General features: G+C 41.3%; 1 protein-coding gene across 23 annotated transcripts in view; it reads left to right on the forward strand.

Annotated features, from left to right (window-relative positions):
- The window catches only part of LOC109477773 (muscleblind-like protein 3), a 134,397-nt gene that overhangs the window by 94,102 nt on the left and 16,091 nt on the right, over positions 1-24,204 (forward strand). For 22 of the 23 annotated variants that reach the window (XR_002140688.1, XR_002140689.1, XM_019779143.1 and 19 more), the window contains one exon: positions 17,340-17,387. The exons of the other annotated variant lie outside the window; for it this stretch is intronic. Coding sequence is in view for 20 of the 22 variants with exons in the window: in XM_019779143.1 (XP_019634702.1) it covers positions 17,340-17,387 (48 nt within the window). In the remaining 2 variants the exon portion in view is untranslated. The remainder of the gene's footprint in view (positions 1-17,339; positions 17,388-24,204) is intronic. 23 annotated transcript variants of the gene reach the window in all.

The raw sequence follows: 24,204 nt of genomic DNA on the forward strand, positions 1-24,204 counted from the left end.
GAAGGAAGAGTATAATTCAATGTGTGAGCCATAACTACAATGTGCACCATAACATGAAATCACATGAGCGGCCCAGACAAAACTAGGCCTGCGAGACAGCTGAAAACCAGTTCTGACTGTGTCCCAGACATGACGTGAGCTTACAACATTGTCTGGGTGTTCAACCGGTATTCTAAAGTAATTTTCAATTTGCATGATGAAAAGAGACATAGGAAAGGGCTCAGCCGAACTAAAATGCCCAGGGGACTGCACAGCCGTCACCTCCTTTTGTTGACATCAAACTTGTTTTTCCACTATAAATCAAATAAGTGGAATTAATGAGTACATGTATCTACAATGTATCTTCATTTATTTGAGTAAAATGTTGTGAGTGAAAATGGCTAGTCTGCAACTATACTGTGTGAAATTTGTCTGGTTTTATACAATGTAGTACCATTTCAGTAATCATCAGTAGCATGGCAGTAACTGTCTAGACAGTAACAGTCAACAAGAGATCAGTCAGAAGAAGTACTCGTCAGTTGCATTACAGTTGTGACAGTCATGACACTGCTTTACTGAAATGAAACTTTGTCAGCAACTAATCAGTTCCTGACAGTCACATTTCAGTGCAGGTGGTTTACTAAAGAAATGCTGCACATTACGATAAGAAAAGCTTAGCAACTGCAGTTCTGCATGTAGTCACGACTTCCTCCCTATTTAAAGTGGGAACCATAACATGTACCCCGTGATCCCCCAGTCCATAATTACTTTCTGTCCATCTCTACCTCCTATATAACACCTGGCGAGAGAGAGAGAGAGAACCAATCAGGGAGATTGTTATCATTACTGCAGAATTTCCCAGTGCCCAGGGAAACAAGAAGTCATTCAAGCCTAGCATAACAACCAGGGTAGTTTACAAAGTGAACTTGAGTCACCTACCATAAACAGACTATGCAGATGTCAAGATGTGATCAGCTGATAAGAGATGTTGGAAAGAGAACAAAAACAACAATCAATGTGAGCAACAGACATGACAGAGGACTTTTGCTTACGATAACAGAACATGGTATTTCCAGCAGAGTTGGCACTTGTTTGGTTGTTTGTTGTGCTTTGCTCAGAAAAATGCCTTTCTCCTGAATGGCAGATCAACAACATACATGTACGGTTTCTGCTAATTCCAGTTGAAAAGAAAGAAATACAGACTGAAAGAATACCGTGACAAACTTTACCAGCCAAGGTTTTGTGACTGTCGTCCATTTTGATAACTGTTTCTTTAAATCTGCATTTGAAAAAGTGCAACATTGTATACTTCACAAAGATGACATATCTGTAACACCATACTTAAGTGAGAACCAACCAACTTCTCTGAATTGAAAGGCAGACTTTTTTACGGTATACTTATTATGCAGTCAAAGGTTTGAGTTGATCCATGACATGGTTTGCAGAAATGGCGTAAGCATCACAGCATGTATCGTGGGTGTGGTATCACTCCCGGCGACATTCAGACCGACACATTTCTTTACAGTTTGGTGGATTATCCAACCCTGTAGTAGGTACCCATGGGTACAGACAGCCCCATTCTCACAATTATTGTTCCTCTAAATCATCACAGAAGTGCGTTCCAGACAGCTCTGATATTAGCTGCCATAGTCCCTATTGAGGTACGTTTTCAGGCATTGTAACCTATCAGGAAATGCACCTGTCAAACTGAGCTCTCAGATTTTGAATGCTTCGTTCCACCGTTGATTATGTCAAAGAGTGGGCCCAGGGGAAACGTTAAAACGGAATTTGCACTAGAGAGCCGATTAAATTGCAGAGAGGCGCTGGGAAAGCGAGGAGGGCCTACAGCATGCTGTATATTACCCAAATCTTCCCCTGTAAATTTGTGTGAAATCCGTAAGACTCCCAGTGCAGGGAAAGTGCAGCGTTCGACTTTAACTAGTTGAAATGGCCGGTGATAATAGAAGTCTGAAAGCAGGAAAGTGGTGTAATTTAGACCAAACCTTACAGGCGAAGGTGTGAGTTATGACAGTTGCATTAAGTTCCTTTTACGATCGTCTCAAAGCCTAGTTTACCAGATGAAAGGCTCGGTGACGTCCTTCTGAAATTATGCTAAACATAAAAGACCGTTAGCATGTTTTATCTCTCTCACTTTGTAACTTAAGGCCTCACCATTAGGGCAATGTTGTACAGGTCACCTATCTAGAAAAACTGTTCTTAACTGCAGTTAAATTTTATTGGACGAATAAATATACAGTGATATCAATGCCAGATATACATAAAATATATTTATCATGAAGTAGGTTAAATTGGTTGCCTTTATCAAAGATGATTATCAGAACGAATATAAAATGCATCAAAATACATGCTGCTTTCTCTCTTTTATTTCTTTCGGTGATAGACTTGAATCTTTGAAAATGTGTTGTTTACTTCAAGCCCTATTCAGGGGTTTATATTATTGAGGCACATGGAAGATCAGAGATGCATATTGAGTCATAGGATCACTACATGAGTTATCACAGAGAAATAATTCCTGAATGTGTTATTAAAAATCCTTATCAACTTTGCCAGTGCATAGTGTAGCTATAACTGAATAGATCTACATGTACTATAGATGTAAAATATATAGTACTTGTGGCAAACTGTACCCTTTGTCTATTTGGCCAATTGCTACTCTTTCCATCTGCTTCCAAAGCCTAAAGGCTAGACTTTGTCATCTTAACTTCTAAGTTATATCGTATCATAAAAACACAAAGCTAACATAGACTGTTACGTAACATGGAAAATAGATGTGTGGAGCTTCCTACACTAATACGATTTTGAGGAAGAAAAAATTTGACCGATTCTGTGTGATGTGCTTATGAGCATTTCCATTCAGGAGCATACAGTTTTTGATTTGTCCTGGAATTCAGACTGTCTTTTGTGGGTTTGAACCTTGACGGACATTCGCTATGCAGTGTAGGTGTACTGTGCTCAGCAGTGCGTGTGTCCGACACTCTGAGCCCCAGCTTGAGAAACCCTAACAAATTGGTACAGGTAGTATATTCCTCGGGCCCCATTAATCATCATCATCGCCACCTGTGTCCACACAGGTAGATAGAACAAGTGCACGCATGGGGAGACGGGATGGGAAAATCTCACCACCAAAGGCAGGAGGTAGTCAGTACAAGAAATGATGGGGAAAAGTTTCAGGGCATTTGTCTCTCTGAATTCGTGTTGGAAGAAAACAGGTGGAAACATTTTAGCAAAGTGCATTCAGGAATGCAACCTGTGGTGACCATTCATGGCATCACTTATTAAGAAGTTAAAGTGTAAGTTCAGTCTGCCTTGATGAAGACAACAGGTTCATTTGTCTAATCTTACAGTAACATGTCAGTAATTGCCAGTAGCATGTTAGAACTGTCAAGACAGTAACTGTCAGTAAGAGATCAGCCAGAATAATTCTTAGGAAGCATCACACAGTCCTGACTGTTAAAGCTGCTTTGCTGAAATGTTTTTGGACCAGGAGGTTTTCTAAGGGAGAAAGGCCATTGAGAAAGATAGGCACATTAAAATATATCGCTGTGGAACTAAGAATCGATTACCCACCCACCTGAAACTGTTAACTGGTAGAAAAGTGCATCCTTTACCATAGAAGGTTACAAATATGGTAAAGGCCACCCTTACTGAATTTGAAAGCAGAAACAAGGGAAATAGGTCAATACACCATTCAATATGTACAAGCCACCTTTGCCTCACTTTCTGGTCCGTTTAACATGTAACATTTGGTAAGAAGGAAAAAAAGAGGAATTGTTGGAATTTGACATAGAAAGTGATGCAGTGCCATCAATTTGCCTATTGCAGTGCCTACTGCACTGCCTGAAGTAACACTTTGTTTCAAAAAGTTGTAGAAAATCTAGGCAGCTTTCCAAGTCCTTGTACAGAGATGAAACTTCAGCTGATAAAGATCTTCAATATCTTTAGTGGACAAACGCTCCAAATCCCTCCATTTGTCCCCTGTCTGCAACCGCCGCGTTTTGCCTCGCGTTGCAATTAAGATTGGACTTATCACCGCACACCCCTCCAGGCACTGTCTCTGCTCCTCTTCTACATCAACAGTTGCCTTCTGGGTGTGGAGGTTAAGATCCAGGACCTCTGATCTCGATATTTACTGCTGCTCAATTTAAATTTGATATAGTCTGATGTGAATCAGGTGACTGGTGTTGGGGAGAGTACAGGGGATGCTGCCTCCCCAGCGAGTCAGATGCCCAACCTCACAATCCCGCGCATCTATCATTCATAGATTGTGCACATTCCAGCTTCCTACCTATTGAGATATCTAAGAACTTCATTTTGTTGGCAAATTAGATTTCTGGTCCGTCCATTTGGCCCGGGTATTTGTCACCTTCACACCTAGCCTGCATTATGGCTGGGCATGTCCCCAGTTGCCCATTTGGTAGTTTTTTATCATGAAAGCTGAGATTTCCCCAAAGTAACATGCCGCCTGGCGCCTGGGGCCGACAATTGCTTTCATAATACCAAGGCTTGGGCAGGTGGAGGCAGCAGGTAAACTGTCCCATCTATCTGGTTACGGGTACAAAGAGATTGAAGGGCGATAGTTTTGTCGTCGACTGTCGAGCTAAATCAGATGTGCAATACCCAATCTCAAGAACTCGCAAGTGTTGCTACCTCTCTGACCTTCCTTCAAATAAGAGCACCGTTGATACATGATGTTATATACATGTAAATCTCAAACTAATACATCTCTTAGTCTTACTGGGAGCCGGCATAGCCAGAGCTAACAGGTGCAAATGGGTTGTAGCTTTCAGCTTGTATATATATATCTTAAAAGCCTGTTGACGTATGCGCACTGGTTATACATAATAGAGCTACTTTAGGTGGGATATGTGCCCACTTTTCCATGTAAGCAACAAGGTAGCTGCTCCATCTACACGGCATAATGATTTCTGTACTATAGCAGGGTGGGGTGGTGATGTGGGACAGTTGTATCCTGTGGGAGGAAGCAGGGCTCACAGATAAGGCTGTTTACTGGGACTTGAGGAAGAGTAGGAGCACCTGATAGAGTCAGGGGAAGTCTCAGATATCCAAACCTGAAGCTTCCTTCTTAAAATATGGGGTGACATCAGCAGCTAGCAATGTCAACAGTTTTGAAAGCTGTAGTTATGTTGATACCAAGGCAAACAAAATATTTGTCAACAAAATGCATGTATCAGACTGCCTACTATGTACATACCAAAAGTCACGACAATCCATAGGTGGGTTATTGAATCATTGTCCTTCAAGGATTTTTAAGACAAATGGCTCTGCAGGTCAAGAGCAAGCTGCTAGGGGGCCCAAACTCATGTCCATTCTTTCCTACTACAAGAGCTATCTACATCGTAGGTCCCAAAATTAGGACCTTTGCATGTCCAGATAATGAGATATAAATGCAAACGCTACTGAAAACATAACCTTCTTGCCGAAGGTAATAAAGATAAAAAGAAATGGGTGTAAACAAGGAAAAGATGTTGGAACAGTTCTAGACGTACTGTCAAGGGACGCAAGCCAGTAAAAGTAGTGTCTCAACAGGTTTTAGCCATTAAGGCAGTTACTGATTTCACACTTGAGTTTGTTTTCACTTTTCAGCAAGACCTGTCCACAAAATCCCGTCTGTCTGGACGGCGCTTAAAAATTGATGAGCGAATGGTGACAAATTGTGGTTGTCATTCCGAGCACTGCCATGATACAGTCCCACCAGCTCAGCCCCAAATTGCAGGAAATAGATGACAGTCTGGAAGCCAAGTATGCGTGCTGTCGAAGCCTGTTAATGAAATTGTGCAAAAAACCATGAAGTGCAAAATTGAAGTTACAAGGGCTGGCACGCGCCCGGTATGTCCGCCACTCTCGGCGGAATCAATATCTTCAGAAATGAATGTGTCGGCGCCGCAGACTCCTCGTGCATGTTAAACAGCAGAGATGCTCAAATGTTCGGCGCCTATTACGGCACACCTGTGATTCCCTAAATGATTTTGTAATAAAAGTAAATCATCCCGGACGGCATTAGCAAGGTTTTAAAATGCGAGTTCCTACACAAGTGGGAGTGAAACCAAGTTAGGATTGGCACTCTAAACTTCAGATTACCCATGACGGTCCTGTAAAAGCCTGTGTCGGATAGGAATAAGATATTAACTGTCATATTACTGCAGAAAAAGAATATATAAAAGGTATAATCTATAGACTGTAAGGCAAGAGTAATGCTGTGTAAACTTGATATATTTTTTACCATTCATCCTAAAGATAATCAATTTTGCAGCTAGTCCAAAAGTTAGAAAGCATGGATCCATGACTAAACCAAAGTTTGAAAAGTTAAGCCAGCATTACTACATTTTGTACATGGAATTACTGACAAATTGAACCAGAGACCTCCTGTATGCTAACAATGCTGGCTGGTCTACAATCCTTGTTTCTAACTCAGTAGGCCAGCATATATACCTATTCATCAGTGTTGCAGGATATTGGAGATGGAACTGATAAGCGAAGAACTCTGGCAGGAAAAAATGCGCTGGCTGCAATCTTATCGGCAAAAATCTAGCTGAGGGGAATCTCTTCAACACAGAATCCCAGACGGAGAGACAAAATCTGACATTCTGTTATCAGTCATCACCGGGGTTCAAGCTTGCTTTTGTGGCAGGTGTGGAAGTCCTGTGGTATCAGTTCCCAGTTTACCTGGGGAGAGGTATTCAGGGCTTGCCCTCTCCTATCACAACGCTGGGTAGTCCTGATATCGGTCCTGACACCATTCTCTGCGCTTATCGAGGGAAAAACTTTCCCACGTGAACTTGTCAGCATGAGTTGGGTGGAGTAAACCTTCCCAGAGGAGCTTCAACCAGCGAGATGGAAGATAACGCCTTCCTTCAGGGAGGCAGATGGGTATAATCCATACTGGGGATTGTGAACCTGTGGTTCTGTTATTCTCTGCTGCTGTAGCCTTTGTGCGATGATTCAGAGCGATCTCCCTGGTGTCCCATTAGATAGGTACACTTGAGATGTATCATGTCCTTGGGAGCTGTACCAGTAGAAGGACACCTGCTGTTTGGAGATGCATCAGGTCAAATTGTCATTAATCTTTGTCGTAATGTGTAAAACAGTAGGATATGTAGGATGGCAGTTTGGATCAGGTTTGAATTGAAAGATTCTCTTCTGTTATGCTCTATATAGAAATTGTCAGCAATTTGCTTTATTGTGGCTCTAATCTTTCCATGCTCTAGTGTTTAAGTGGGATAGATGTCTGCAATCATTAATATATCCCCAGTGAAATAGACATTTATCCAAGTGTTATACCCCTTTACAAACCCACAATGAAAACTCTTAAAAAGAGTGGCCTTAAGAGCTGTTGTGAAGGACAATTCAATTCTCTTTAAATGAAGTTCAAATAATTTGTTTTTGAAGAGTGTAGCATATCAACTGCAGAATTAATCCGATAATCGTTAAGGTAGTGCACTTCAGCAGGCACATGAAAAACAAAAAGTTATTGTAGAAAAAGTCTTTGTCCAGAAAAATGTCAGATGTATTGTAGTGAAGGACACACCGCACACTGCAGTCAAACGTGCACGGATTTAATAGACGTGAATTATGGTGCCTTTTGTTCTCGTTTGATAAAAACAGGTAGAACCAGGTCCCGGCTCCAGGTGTTCAGGCAAAGTTGACTTTCTTGACCCAAAAAATGCGAGGATAGGTGTCTGTTGGTGGACACTTGCCAAGTTCTGCCTGGGTTGAAATGGGTTCAAACAGGGCCATGGACAGTGCTGCAAAAAGATGGGACAAACTATGAAATAAAATCTAGCATGTTCAGAAAAAAAGTGCTGCTGCAGTACCAAGGACTGCTGCCAGGGGGTCAAATCTTACCATTTCTTTGATAGGCTAAGACCTATACTCACAGACCAAAAATCCAAAGATTCTCAAGGTATTGTGCTAAACCACATACATACTTGGCAAAGGTAATAATGAGCACAGTGGACAGTCAACACTTATGCCTTATGGTCGCTGTGTGCACTGTTAGAATTGTTCGTCCTTCCTACGTTGATTGATCACTTGAATCTTAAGACTAGGGACATACTGAATGGCAACTTGTTTGAGGATGACCTGAACTGAACTAGACTCAAGGCCTCCTTGGTATTCTTTACAATCCAAAGTAGTCTGAACCACTTTAAGAAGTTCGCAGTACAGTATTACAGGTTCTACTTATGCTCGATACAAGAGCTTAAGATCAATGTCAAGTTTCTTCTGCAAACTAAGATCTGGACCACCGTAAGAAGTTCGCAGTTCAGCATTTACAGGTTCTACTTATACTCAATGCAAAGAGCTTAAGATCAATGTCAGCTTTCCTCCCCAAACTAAGCAGTGACAGAAGAAGAAGTGAGTGTTGGGGTCTGAGGTCAACTGCAGAGAACTGTTGGCTGACAACAGCCATCCATCTAGGCCCATCAAATTAATGCTCATTACTCTGACTTCATGTTTTCACCGTCGTTTATATTCGCAGGCCAATAAACAGGCAGGAAGGGAGTAACTGTAGAGATGTAGAGATTTTGGCAGGATCGGAGAGGCCACATGAATGCGCAATATATCTGAGGGTGGGAAAGGTTGGATGCATACCTGGGGGCACACGGGATCACACGGATTCATGGACAGTACTGTACATCAGGAAACTTTGGCAGTGGTTTTATATTGCTGTAGGGGGAAGTGAAGTTTTTGCTGTGTTTAAAATTTGTAGTTGAAACAATTCTGTTGTACAGTAGTCATACGAAGAAGACACATTCGTAGTATCATGAATTTGCAGCAAACAGGTCATCGCAAAATGATAGTCACAGTGAAAGTTTGACAATTTACAGTACCTGTAACTTTACATGTATGGGTTCCACAGCAGTATAGTACAATGTAAGTTTCATAACATAAGCAATGTCTCTCAGTGAATTTTCATCACAAACCCAAGGCCTGAGCAAAAAGAAAATGTATGGACCATTCGTGAATTTCACATTGCCCTGACATTATAATCTGTGAATCAACAATGTCTGGGAAGAAATTGCTGTCTGTCAGCACATTTCAGCCAGTCAAACTGCTTTGAAACAAAATCTTGACCTTTCAACAGGTCCTGTTCTGCTTCCTCCTACCATGTACATGTACAGTACATGGCTCAGATTACATTTCCAAAGAAGGGAACTTGACTGTGTCCCTAGTTGACTTTGGTAAAATGCTTTCTAGGAAAACGTTACAAGTCAACTTCCTTTCCTGGGTCCAACACCAGCAACCCATTTCCTCTTTGTAACACCAGTTCACATGAAAATTAGATAACCTGTGTTTAACCAAGCTATTGATTCGGCCATTCAATCATTAATACCCTTACAGTGTAGTTTCGCATACTGAACTGGACCTGATTAATTAAGTTCCCTCTTTGTAGGATAACCTTGCCTATAGAAAAACGCTACTGTTTCAGGAACATGCAGTAGTTTGTTCAGGTTGAGATATTTGACATGTAACCTGTCATCATCAGTAGTACATTTGGCCCAATGATGACTGATGTTGAGATTCATCTGTCACAAGTGACAAGTGATTTTTCTTGCCCTTAAGCACTTTATTGATTGCTGCATTTTAGATGGCGGCAAGCGCATTTGAAGATTCTTATTATTTACAAGTGAATATTTTATCAAATAGACCTCTCCAGTTGTTTATTACTAAATGCAAGGACATTGGGTAGAAATAGAAAGATTTCAAATTTACCAAAGTATGCAATTCTCAGCTTTCTAAATTTTCTCATGTTGACCTGTAATTCCTGTTGCTCCTTGAGCTAGATTGAGACCCTTTGCCTCATGTCATTCTGCCTGTCAATCTTCTCCCCACCCATGTGCTGTCAACCTAAATGTACTCATTCAGACAGAAACATAAACCCAAAGCTCAGCCACTCAAAACAATACTTCCATACCCAGAGATAAAACTAGGTTCCTATGTATGACTATGTTTTGATAACATCAAACCTTCGATTGACTACAACATCCCACTATACTGTCTATACCTCCTCATTACTCAGATAATACAGAGACTTAATAGGACGATAAACAATGTTTGTGAAGACTGTTTTTCCCACACTGATTACAAAGTGAATCAGTCCCACAAGTTAAAACCTCCCAGGGAGCAGGTAATTTTATCAGCCTTGAGTTCATATATCATGGTAAAGAAACTAATTCAATAAATCAAAAATCTGCAGAGGAAGCCGGTGTCCCTGAAGACAGTAGTGCGCTCCTCTCTGCGAGGGTTTCCCCCAAGCTCTTGTAAAAACGTCTGTGGGAGGTAAACTGGATAAAGGGATAGGATAATGTGATCTACATGGTTCCTGACTTGGGGTAATGGCGATGCCATCTTCCTGTTGTCAACTAGGAAAGCACTCAGGCTGATGCGGCTTGCAGGACAAGCTAGTAAAAAACATCAGCTGTTTTTACACCCTGATAGCTGTTGTAATCTTTGGTACATATGTTGGTAGAATTTTTGTTGGTCCACTTGATTTAAATGTCTTCACCATGCAAATTTGTTTGAGCAAGAAATCAGAGATTTCACATTTCCGTCCGGGTCTCTCATGTTGCAATCCTTGGCTTCCTGAATTCCCCCATTCCCTCTGCCTCCTGGCCACAACCGATTCCTGTGTCTGACCTTCTCTCTCAGTCAATCTTCCCACCCACGTGCTGTGAACCTACATGTACTCCATGGACAAACAGGCACACAATCCCACAGCTCAGCCACCCAAAACAATACTTCCATTTCATACTTATGCAGCATACTAATAGATTTAACAACAAGAGACTAGATGTTGTGACTGATGAACATATTAAACGTGGCAAAGCTCTCTTACCACCCCTACATATACAGTCCTGTCTACCCTTGCTGTAGAATAGACACATCAATGTGACCTCACATCACATCAGCTATGAAAAAACGCCAGGCAGACTCATCCCCCGTCTGCACCTGTAACATCACCAGTTGAGAGATTAATGTCGGGAAGGTACAAATGAGTTTCCCTTTGCCTCCCCGCCGGAAAACATCCAATTCTCCAGGTCACAGCTATTCGATTAATACGTCAAATGTACAATAAACGCCCTTATAGATTGCCTGCAAAGTGCTATCTGATACAGTAATATATATTTGAGTCTGGTACATCCGGACCACCCTATCCTGGATGGTAGAAGAAGGATCATCCATATTGAACTCAGATGAGTCTGTGCCTCTTCAGTAGAGTGTAAGGTTAGAAGTTGATAAATCAGTGGTGCAGTAATGAAGAAAGAGGGGCAGTAAGACAGGAACTAATATTGTAGCTGGGCCTTGAACCCTGACTCCTGCGATCTGCACTTTTCTCTTCCTTGATGCTATCGCAGGATCATCTCAAAAGTTCATTTTTCATAATTCATCGCAGTGCAAGTTATTCATAATCAAAATCTGTATTATGAGAGGCTAACTTTCAAAAACAAATAGTGCAGTGCACCTTTGAATTCCTTAATTATTGTGCCAGTACCAAAATGTGATTATCACTACATTTTTGGGTTCAAGGTGATAATTATTGTTGATTGTTAATTGATTGTTAAGTACAGTTCGAATTATGGAAGTCTGACTATTTTTGGGCTGTCTCAGTGAAATATCACCGATATTCTGAAATTGCTGATTAGTAATATATAAAGTGAGAAACCCTTTTGCTACACTGTCAGTCATGGAATGTAATTTTGGCTGCGACCTGAAGTTTTGAGACAGTCCCCTGAAACTCCCAGCAGGAAAATGTATTCCTCCACCTGCCAGCCAGGGCAGAAAATCATCAGCAGAGAAAATTCTCCATGAAATCCAAGGAATTAATGCCTCCCCGGAGGGTGATAAGTTCTCAGTCAGGGGCCAAACTGGTGGTAATTATAGCTCCATCCACTTGACAAATTGTTTCAGCAGCTTTTCTTATTGTGCCGCAAAAAATCCTACCTTTTTTCGGTGGTTTGATTGATGTTACAGCCCCCGCTCAAGGTGCTCTTTATGATACCAGGAGTGGCTCAGCACAACTTGTTGCCAGCCCCACGCTTTTCTACCTGGTCTGATTTATTCCTGTAGTTACCAGGAAGGTCACAGGTAATATTTCTACCTCTGACTTGACATACGCCCCGGACTTTCTCTGTGCAATATCTTCTTGTTATCTCTGGAAGGGAGCGCGGAAAGCAGTGTTTCAGACACAGGGATATTGTGTGCTTCCTTGTAGTTTATGGCACTGCTGTGGCTTAGATCGCAGTCTTCTCCATCAGAAGTGTCGAGGTGAATACACAATGTTGTATGGTAACGGGCTAGGAAGATAACTTACCTCACATCAGGCTAAAGGAACAGTCAAGAACTTGGAAGCCTGCGCATTCAATAAAATGCACAATCAGTGAAAGTGTTGAGTGCTGTAATCATTCTGTTTGAGTTCTGGCATCGAAAGGTCATCCGGTCAAGTTGGAGCATGTGATGATGGAGAGAGGACCTTAGACGTAAGGGTCAGTGAAGATTGTGTTAGGTTTTCTCAGTGCCTGATGACAGACTGTTATAAACATAGCCGGCAGCCTAAGGCATGGCAGGACAACAGGTGGAGGTTGTGAAATAACGTTATACTATGAGGTTGTACAAGTAGGTTGTTTATAGTTATATTAGTCTAGTTATATAATGAGGTGCAACCTCTATTGATATATTTGGTCATAGATCATCACTGCTAGCAGGACTATATGGAGCATGCTTTGATTGATGGTACATCAAGGTGGAGGTTGTACAGTGAGGTTGTACAGTGAGGTTGTACTATGGGGAGCAAGGTTTTTTGATATATTTGGTCATAGATCGTCACTGCTAGCAGGACTCCACTGAGCATGCTCCACAGTACATCAAGGCACACATTCCTGTCCGGACGGCAGAGGCCTTGACTCCCCACATGGCACAGCCGACCCCAGAACTGTTTAAAGACCGAGTATTTCCATATACAGGAGAAACATGTTGTCCCACATGCCTGCTGTGATGTCACAACACATGGGTGGAGAAACAGTCTACAGCATGACAGAAAACATCTGAACTTGGTTGAACTCAGTGTATCTTTTTATATCAGCATCCTATTCAATGTAGTTGACAGTAGAAGGCTATTTGTGCAGTGAGCACTGAAACAAATACCAAATGTGCAGATGAAAAATAAGTTAGGCTACAGTCAGGAGCTAAAGAGGACCTGAACATGCTAATTATTAAAGTAAAATATGTTTAGTCCAGTTGGAATATTAAGAGGACAGTCCGTATTTTCTCCGCTTTGTTTTCTCTTCAAGTAAAAAAAAATGTCAAAATTAACACCCTTATACTTGACTTGAACTATTCCAATATCATGCCTGACCAGCTTGAATTTGGGAGCTACCACTGTGCAGCAGGGGGTGAAAACTGAAGCAGGTGCATGAGTTCAAGTAAGAAAATTGAAGAGAAAACGCTATCAGTAGGGACCGCTAATCCTGCCACACTGAGACCTCGTTAAGTTCTTTTAGCCGAAACGTTTGTCACTTCTGGCCACCAAGCAAGGGGGAAGCTCATTTCTCCAGTCAGTAAAGCAGACCTAATCTCAGCAGCTTAATACCCAGTTATTACCTCATCAGCTTACTGTTAACCTGAAATATGTCTGCATCTGGAACTGTTTGAAGGAGAGAAGTGCCCACTGTGTGGTGATAGCTGTTTGATATTACAGACTTCAAGTCAAGCTGGCCTTTAATGCATGCATGGTCAGCCAAGCAGGCCAATCAGCCAAGCACACAAAATAGGGGTTAGAAGTACCAGCCAGAATTGAAACAATTTAGTCCTTCAGTGACCAAGGGATGTTTTAAGCTGCTTTCGACCAGTAGGTATTGTAGGCATTATTCCTTCTGAATACACTGTCAGTCTGTCTAAGCTGACAGACCAGAGGAATTACAGGGGATGAGAAGTGCTAATTCTCCAAGCAGGATTCTCTGTATTATATTTAACTTACGGATTTAGATACTAATAGCTAGTTGATTCTTACATGCAGATGACATAAGTACCCGATTTTCATCTATTTCTGTACTTTGCATCTCAGAATTCAAAACTTGGTGTCATCTTGAAACTACGTATGGGTCAACATTTGCTGGAGTTTGAATAGCTCTTTATCTGAGCAGCTCTTCCATGTTTAGGGAGAGATTAGCAGTCTGCATTCTTTTCGGCACCCATAATGCCTCTATCAAAACTTGAGAGAGGGGAGCTGCTGATGGCTTACCCTAGATGGAATACCACGCTCCGATGTGGATTTATGAAATCCCAACAGCAATGGGGTGAATGTTGATAACAAGGTGGCTCTATTTATGTATGGATGGAAATACTGGCCATGTACAGTGGAATCAACCACATAATGTCTTAGGTAGGATAACATTAGTTTGAATGTCCCACAAGTGTGTTTATAAACTATACTGTTGTTATTGTGAGAGCTAAGAAAACTAAAGATAGCAAAGAAATGTCAACCCTAACTAAGAAATTTGGGATAGTGTCCAAATATAACAGCCCAAGTGAAAACCACACACAGGTTTGTATAGTCTTGCACTCTGCCTGCTGATAAAGAAAATTTAAAGCAAGCCTTCGAGGAATGCACCAATAAGGTCACAGCCAAGATTCCGAGGGGACAGACAGATCCAGATGTGGACTTTAGACTATATGCCACAAACTTTAACCTGCCGAAACGTGGAATACACATGGAGGGAAGCTTTATTTTATAGTTGGCCTTGGAAATGGGAGGAGAACTTGGCTTTAAATATCCTGTCCCTTTGTCCTGATAGCAGGACAGCTCTAGCGAGTGCACCAGACACTTTACACCCCAGAATGCTAGACATGACAGGCGTTGGCTAGGAATGTTCCATCCTCCCCACACACTCCCTCTACATGCAAACATTCACATTTCCTCAGGCAAGGCCCCATAGGTACCATAGGTATACAGACTGCCCAGTCTTAGATGACAATCAGAAAATTGGACCGAGTGGTAGAAATACATGTATTCAAATTGCCGTTGGTGTGTATCGCAATAACAGAAGGTGATTTCATTTACTTCACAGTATGCATTCATGTTTGCATGCAATAAATCGTCTCTTATGTTTTCATACAAATACAGGTGAATATCTACCACAGGAAACTAAAATTCATGTGCTGTAGCAGACACAATGTGGTGTTGGATTACATTATGTAGCAAGTTGGAGGGGGTGGGCACCATATAAATAAAATGTGTTTTCATAAGAATGTATAGGGCAGTAGTTTGTTAGGGTAGGTTAAAGTTACAAATGCAGTTATACAACACTAAGTTTTATACAGGGACAGAAAATGTGGGAAATATTACTTGGAAATGCTTACAAAGGCAATGACACGTGACAAAGCCACACCTTCAAAGGGTCAATAGTTCAAAAACCTGTGGAAGGTAGAAAATGTAGATACCATGCATGCTCCATAAAAAAAAAACTTCCCTGTGATTTCCATCAGTGTATTAAAGTGATGTGCCTTCCCCAGCAGCACGACCTGAGGTGTAAAAACAGCCATTGTTTTACCATCAGCGGGCTGCAGAAGTAGGGCAGTAACTCATCATGCACAAACCTTCTAACCCGGCTCGTAAACCCTGCGCAGTCCATTTCTGCCAGATGGGCCCGAGGGGCTATTAGAATAGGATTTGCCACACAGAAAATACCTTCAAAAGCTGCCGTGTTCCGCCATTGTGAAGAGTTGGTTGGTAACCTTGTACCAGGGTTCTAGCCAGTGTCCGTCTTTCTGTCATTTGATAGAATTTTGCCCAATCTGTCATCTTTGACGGACGAAAATCGGTGTGTGTAAAGATATGGAAAGAGACATCATTAAACTAAGCTTAGTATTTAGCAAACTTTGCCCCTCAAAATAGGAAGTGGCACTTCAGAGGGTCAAGATTAATTTATAAAAAATTGCCCACGGACCCTCCTTGCATTGTCAGACTTTGCAGATTCAGCGCTGGTCATGATTTTACATCAAAACAAAATTGAGATGTCGGGGAAAAAACTTCAGACTGGCTCAAACATTGCCTTACACTTAACATTACCAGCTCAAGCTACAAAGTCATTCCACACATGCCTATGACGTGAGGTTACTTCCTAAGTGTTCCTTACAAGCCTGATCTGGCCAGGTCATCCTAAAATAAATACAGGTACCTGCACAGCTACCTGTTAAATCCTTGTGTAGGATGTTTTGACTAACACTACAGTCCATACCTTATGTCGATGAAAGCAGAGTTAGATGTCACATGGCATACTAGTATATTATTACTATATCTTCACATGTCCCTTAAGCTATGGCTAAGAAGTTAAAAATGTAAAAGAACCCAACACACTTTTTGCAAAAAGAGTAGGGATGACCCAGTGTGCTTGGTTATAAACGCGAGCAAAGAAAGCAAAGACACATTGCAAAGACACATTGCACTACTAGAAAAAGCATGATTATGCTTCGTCCTAAGTCTGAGGTCACCCATTATACATTTTTTTTTTACTTTGGTGGAAGGGAATATTACAAGCCTCACAAGAAATGTTCCAGACAAAATGCTCCAAGACTAGTGATGAGTTTTTATATTACATCTATTGCCAGGAGGTGTTTAATCAATTATGTATGCAATTAAATAACTGCCGGTATAATCTACAAAATTTGGAGTCCTGCCGACTGACACTCCCCCAATAAGCCCTCCAGACTTCCAGACATGACAAAATGAACACAAGACACAGATGGAGTAATCAAACAATGATTTAAATCCAGAACGAATGCTGTAGAATAGTAATCAGCCGCAAGGCCTTCGGTGGAATACAAGTGACCAAAGCAATTGAATATTAATTGAAGGATCCCCCTCCCTTGTGTCTAATTTACCTTAATTAGGATTTGTTTTGTATCCATCAATTTCCTTGCTGTGAATGAAACATGAGGTGCCATGTGTGGTGCAGCAATGTAACACCAAATCACAGAGTATACTATAGCATCTGATACTTCAAAATTAAAACACAAGCAAGGTTTAGACATGTACGGTTTTCTCCTTTCATGATTCAGCTGAAACATGGTATTCAGAATTGATGTGTGAACATGTTGATGCATTTCAATGGCATTTGACGGAAGATTGTGGGAAGATAGAATTCATCTTCAACGATACCCTTCCTTTTTCTCAAAGATGCTCCCTAAATGACAAGCCACTGGCCTGTCAAAGGACAGCTTAAGACTGAAGAGACGACCCTCTGACACTGACTTTTAAAGCTAAGAAAAAAAGCTTCCTCTCCCCATGACTAATTTCTTCATTTTGTTGTATGATTTGCTCATAGGATCAGTACCTGAAACTCTGGGGATATCAGTGGAATACCAATTTGGAAGTAAGTTGACTTTCTGTTATTACAGCCAATGCTTATGAAAAAAAAATCATAACAATCTCTTAGCAACAGGACTGATCCCAAACAAACTATACCTGTTGCATACCTATGTGATTACTGCATATCAAATATTTGAAAATAATCAGTGCTATGATGATAGATAATATTATGATTCTCATATATTGAGTCCCTCATGAATATACCAACAGTTACCAATAAAACCCAAATAAAGCTCTAACAACATTAACATATTTCACCTTTTTCTCTGACTGTCTTTCAGTATTTCATCAATAATCTACTAGCATAGTCAACAGCAGCCTAGAAGTATTCTATGAATGTAGACAGTAAAGCGGACAATACATTAGAGTGAGATTTCCCAAAAGTAGGTAAGGTAAGGTTAGAAGAGAGTGGTGTCAGGGAACTTAACTCCCAGCAGATCTTGCGGTCAACTTTATAGAACGTTGATCACATTTCTCTAGTTTCCCGGCGCCGTTTTGTCTACGTGTTGTTTTGTACAAGAAAAGCTGGCTGTCGTGACGCAGCAAACTAACCTCGTCAGGGCAAACTACAGGGCTCGGGGAATATCTGACAAGAGAAAACTTTGATGAGCAGTGCTCTTTATTCACTCTGGCATTTTACTGCAATTTTAGTAATGACTACGTGTCTGAAATCAAAGGGCACTGGACCAAAACATCTGACAAATTTGACCTGAATAGAGATCAATCCTTAACTCCATTAGAAATTATTAGGGCCTTTTTGTAGTCCAATCAGTCTGACCTGGTCCTGATGCTGTTAAGTGTAGAAGAAAACAATTTTTATTTTTTCACAGAAGAATTTGTCTGTCCATTGTAACAGCTGTAGGTCCATATAGACCTGGCCATAATCTAATAATTTGCAGTCAATGAAATTTTCTCTGTGAAGCCCTTAGATGATCTACATTGAGCAAGCTCCACATAAAAGTGTGCCCCAAATAGTTTTTATTAACATAAACATTGAGTGTAGATCAGATCAAGCATCTTAAGGGAGTTGTGTTTCATCAGGACTAATTCCAGTATGGCCTAATTTCTGGTTTGATGTTCAATCCAGGACCACTTCAATAGGGCCACTGGATGAATAATCAAGTTCTTAACTGTATAGTGATCCTTATTCTAGTCTCTCAAAAAGTCTTTTCAATGTAATCCACAATAGGCCACCCATCCCATTGACTGAGCAGGGCTATAGTTGTTAGAATCAAGTTAGATATGTGAGCCAACACATAGTTTGGAGGTTGAAAGTCAAAGGTCAAGTTGAGCAGTTCGAGGTTCTTTTTTAGTCAGGATAAAGGTCAAATTGAAGCTAGCAAAACAGGTCAAAAGTTACAGCTACATGTAGATTGATTTAACAGCAGTTCAAAGGCCACATAAAGTTATATAGTTGCAGATGTATACATAATTGAATCAGGGGTACTTTGAGGTATGGGTCCTGGAGACAGCCCTGGTTTTGCATTACTTAACTGTGTTTGTTGGCTCACTTCAGCCTAGTAACTAAAACATAAGACAAGAGAAGGCTTGCTGAAATGTTACTGAAACAAGACTGTCAGTAACAGATCAGCTACTGACAGTCACATGTGGCTAAGGGCAGGCCAAATAAATAATACCATCAGGGTGAAGTAAAGACCAAGTAGCTTGAGACAGTTAGTAAGAGACACAATGAGGTCATACATTGTATGTGGCAACCTTCTTGACACCTGTAGCCCTGACAGGAGAGGGAGGGGGGCACAACTGCCTGCACATGAGCAACCTTTGGACATAAACTTAAGCAAAACCTCACCATAACCATGCCTGGGTTAAACCACATAAAGCTTCAGGTCATAAGAAGTTGTTAGTCGTGTCATTTCATTTCTGAGAACGAAATTGGATGGACACAAAAATAATTAGGTCAGACATTAAAAGCTGACCTGGCATCCAAGAGGCTTACACAATGTAGGCAACTTAGCAAATGAGATGGAGTCAGATTTCAAACAGAAACCATATATACATAAACGTCAAAATGTTTTTTCTCAACTTCATATAATTCTTTTACACTACACATCTTCATGTACATGAATATGTAACAAAGATGCTGATGCTATTTATAGGCCATGAAAAATTAGGGTTTTACCAATCGTTACACTGAGACAAATTAGACATTACTGCTTGCTCATAGTAAACTCTCCAAGGGATATCGTAGAATCACAGTCATGAAAATGAGAGGAATAATGATTGTAAATAGCCGGTCTTTATCTTCAACTTAATCCAGCATAAAACCCCAATTTGGTTTTTATTCCTTGTTGCCTAAGAAGAACCTCTGTTTTACATGTTGCTGCTGTGCATACCTGACGTTATAATCAATCTTTCCTAATGCAATACATATACAATGTTCATGTATGAGAGAGAGAAACTGGACTTGGTTCAATGAAACAATCTGCGAGGTGTCCTGAAACCTAATCATTTCCAGGTCTCATCAAGACCTACCCACAGTACAGTTGTAAGAGCAAACTACACAGCAACACTGAAGCAAAAGTTTGCATCCAGGAACTGCTGGCTACACTAAAAGCTAAAAGAGAGTCTGCCTACACAGACCTGGAAAGTGACAGGTGTACTAAACACTGAGACACAGACAGATCCGTCTGCCTCTGCTACTGCAGAATGACAGCTTTCTCGATGACCCTCTGATAAAGGGTGAAAGCTGCTCATGCCCTGCTGTAATTCATTTCATGAGAAATGGGGGTTAATAGAAGGGGGATGTTGAGTTATTATCAGTAGGGATGAAAGAGGATGGAGGTGGCAGGGACAAGTCCTTGATGCATCACCCCTGCCAATCCTCATCGTGATGGACAGCAAAAAAGGGCTGATGTAAAAAAAGGGGCTGACGGCTGAATGATGCTGTTGCCGTTTGCGATTGATCCGCTGTACAGTCACCACGATGTACAGGCTGACTCATTCGAGCGAGACTGGGAGCAAGCAGGGATATTGGACGTTATAACGGTAACATGTCCTGAGTTATATCAGTGACGTGTTCCGATGAGAATATCAGGGAGAAGTTTCAAAATCAAATAGTGCCTCAAGCGTAAACTGACGTCACTGTTTGCAGCAAGCCACAACTTGTGTTGTCATGTTTGAACTAGACACGTTAGCCTGAGTCACACCAGCGAAACTGGAAGTCCATGGGTTACAGCTAGAGAAAGTAAAATGAATTGTCATGTCTGCTTGAGTCATTGGATGCCTCTAGTAAAACGTGTTCCACTGGAACTTAAATACAGCAAGCAAGGATCTCTGCTGTAATGTTTTAACTAGACAGACATGTGAGCCTGAGTCACACCAGCAAAACTGGAAGTCGTACCTCCGGATTAGTACATGGGAGGAGGTGAGGAGAGTAAAATGAATTGTCATGCCTGTTTTGAGTCATCGGGTGCTTCTAGAAAAACACATTTCCAACTGGAACTAAAATACAGCAAGGTCAAAGCGGTCAGATCATATTTATTGCGTTGTAGTGGTGGCCGACAGCTTTATTTCCAAGGTGAACGTATGTCCTGTCAGAATTCTGATGGATGACGGAGGGAGGTGTCATCAGAGTTGGACACGTCTGCTGGAGAGGACGGCACCACCCCCGGTCTGATGGCCCCCCAGGGACTACACGGGATAGAACATGTATTTTCTCCATGGAAAAATGGGAAGTGAAATCCGTATGGAGAAACAAGAAAGTGGGATTTTTGTATTGGAACTGTGAAGAGTGATGTACACTATACACGTAATGCCCTTCATGCAACTGGACTGCTAGTCATACAAAGGAATAATGTACACTTACTTGACTATCACACCATCCTTCTACATGTAAGTCTGGAATCTAATTTTTTTTAAACCCAGCATAAAGTAGCACCGCCCAAAACAATACTGCCATCCTGGGAGTGATGCCAATATCGCTCTTTTCTGTCCTGGACCTTACATCTATAATTGGTAAATCATACTAGTCTCAGCAAGCTATCTACTGTGGAAATCTTAATGAGAAAGTAGGGAAAAAAACCTGAACAAAGATTAATTATTACAAGGTCAACAATATAAAGCAGAATCCTGTCCAGACAAATTGTATGTACTATGTAGCAAAACCGTCCCTTCATGTAGTGTGAATCCTTGTCCTCATCTGCAGATCCACTAGACTGTGAAACCAGTAGTAACAGTGGCCATGTTGGCAGGGGAAGGGGAGTGACTAATCATTACCCATCATCCTAATCCCTTGTTATTAATCGTTATGCCTCATTAAGCACATGTGATGCAGAAAAGTACCTATATGTTTTTCTCCACATGTAGACACTGCACAGTCCATTTCTGCTACTAGCTGTGTAGGGGTGCGACTTGACTTTTCGAAAAGGTCATATCATATTGCAGACCATAATTTTGCTGAGTTTTTATTGCCGTTTCTGAACATTTTATGGTGGAAATTCATCTCTCTGTCAGACACACTTTAGCCTTCTCTATTTCATTGATCTATTGGAATACTGAGATGGATCCAGCTATATATCTCCAGTTTATATGCCAGGAACCCCTTTTGTATATTGTAATTTGCAATTTCTTTAAGTGTTGTCTTTCTAAGAATATGAAAAACCAACTTTGTACCTTTATCCACCATGTGTTGGAAAATCAGTCCATTCTGAGTTAGGACATTTACGGTAGCAATTTAAATTCCCGTTTTAATGAGATTAACAACATCGTAATATGCACATGTTTGTAACGTTACATGAGGGGAAATTCCCCGGCCTGGAAATTCCAGAATGATTAGCACTGGTGGATGATAAGCTGTCAATCATAGTGACTGATGACTTACATTTTTTTGTAAATTGCTCTCTGATATCTGGGTCACCTTCAGTGATTAAACATTTCCCCTCTATTAATAATGCTGTCCACACAATGACAATACGATTTGCAAGGTAGTTAGCACACCTTTTTACAACTCTCACATTCTGATACAGAGAAAACCTATACAATTGTTGGTAAAAAAATATCCAACACATAGCAAGTTGCTAACTTAAAATGACATGACAAGATAACTGTCAAGACAGGTATAAAAGTGATCCCATTGCAACTCTTGTTGGTCTGGGTTTGTTAGGTGTCCCTACCTCAAGAGCTAGGGGACATGCAGAGTTAGATAGTATGATCATTCATGCATCTGTCATCACATGTTACACAGTACCATGTCATACGTTTGCATCTCTGTGAGGGCGAAAGGCGACAAGGTTGAGAGACAAAAACGTTTTCCTCCAGGCTTCTGACTGATAAGGCCTTTGCAATACTATCTGGAATATCATATTCATATGCACAGGTGCAGAACCTATGGCATAATTTTAATTTTCCAGCATACAAAAGTCAGTGGGCTGTCTTAAAAGTTTGCGGCACTTTTAGAAGAGTTGACATTTAGGATATTAATATAGAGTAGTTTGGGACATGTATAATTTATTGTTAAATATTGGCTGGTTGTTTGAGCTTTGACTCTTGGCTTCTAAAATGGTGCCACTTCAAAGTCGTCATGCCCAGGTTCTTTTTAGTGTACTTTGTATTGTACAAGACAACAGTTGCCATATGAAAACCCTAAGAAAATCAATAGTTAAAATGGATGGCTGTTATTTAGAGCAGATAAGCTAGGGTTGAAAGGTAAATGCACTCCAGACAAAATAAGCATTCAGGACTCCTCGAAAGTGGTAGGCTAGGCCAGAGGGCCCTTGCTGTACCCCCGCCAATCAGAAGAAAGGAAAAATCAATACGCTTAAGTAGTCTACCAATTGGAGAGCTCCATTCCATACCTGCCTGTTATGTCCCAGAGTGTCCCATGTTCTAGACTATGTCTGTCTTCAGTGACCTGGAACCAGATAGCTATGGGGCCTTGTTCACATGCATCTGTTCCCTTCCAGCCAGGCCGCTAGCTCCGCCTGTCTGCCTGATGAGAGGCACAGATTAATTGCTTGTTTCATGGCCATTTTATTTTGGGGTGGACCCTAGCTAACACCTGTGGCATTGGGCGAATAGTGGCAGAACGTGCAGGCCTTCCCAGAGTCTCCCTGCCTCCCCAGCTCCAGCGGCCATCATTATGCAGGGATCATCAAGGAATTGGTAGTCTGAGCGCACATTTGTATGGGAGCTAGGTCCCCAGACGGCAGATTACTACCCGACTCTTGGCGTGATCACATCGCAGGCTCTCTCACTCTGACAGATTCAGGCGCGCAGACGGAAAGGCTGTTTACTTGGGGAAAAACCTTTTGAGAGACAGACATTCTTGCAGCCATGGCGCTGGACTTGGCATACTATGTGTATAACATGAAGGTAGGAATTACTGTTACATGCTATACGTCAACGTGTAATGCCTTTCTTGCTGGAATGGATTTTTTTTGTGTCATGTGGAGAAATCGAGCATTTTATAGGCTGGGGGAGGAAAACTGAATGTGTGTTTTACCTGTGCGACTCAGTTAGAGGTAGGCTGTCTGGGATATTCATTAGTCTTTATATTGATTTTGATGAAGGGAGTTCGGGCGGGATGGGAATGTTCTGGGGGATTCTGGATGTGTAGTGATGGAGCAGGGTGGATGTATGCCTGCAAGGTAGAATCAGAACATTTGATCGCTGCACTTGATTCTTGAGCCCCGAGTATTTTTCAAATATGACAGTCTCAGGAGGAGATAACAAGTGCAATCAGAGGTCACCGCCTGCTGCGGGTTTACACAACGATTCGCTCATTTCCGTTTCGATCTGTCCTCGCTTTTTTACACCTCGGATGGGTTTCTAATGGAAGGGACAAAGGGAATCCCTGGTGTGGA

The sequence above is a fragment of the Branchiostoma belcheri genome, unplaced genomic scaffold (assembly GCF_001625305.1).
Source record: "Branchiostoma belcheri isolate BF01 breed outbred unplaced genomic scaffold, Haploidv18h27 scaffold41, whole genome shotgun sequence".
NCBI classification, from domain to species: domain Eukaryota; kingdom Metazoa; phylum Chordata; class Leptocardii; order Amphioxiformes; family Branchiostomatidae; genus Branchiostoma; species Branchiostoma belcheri.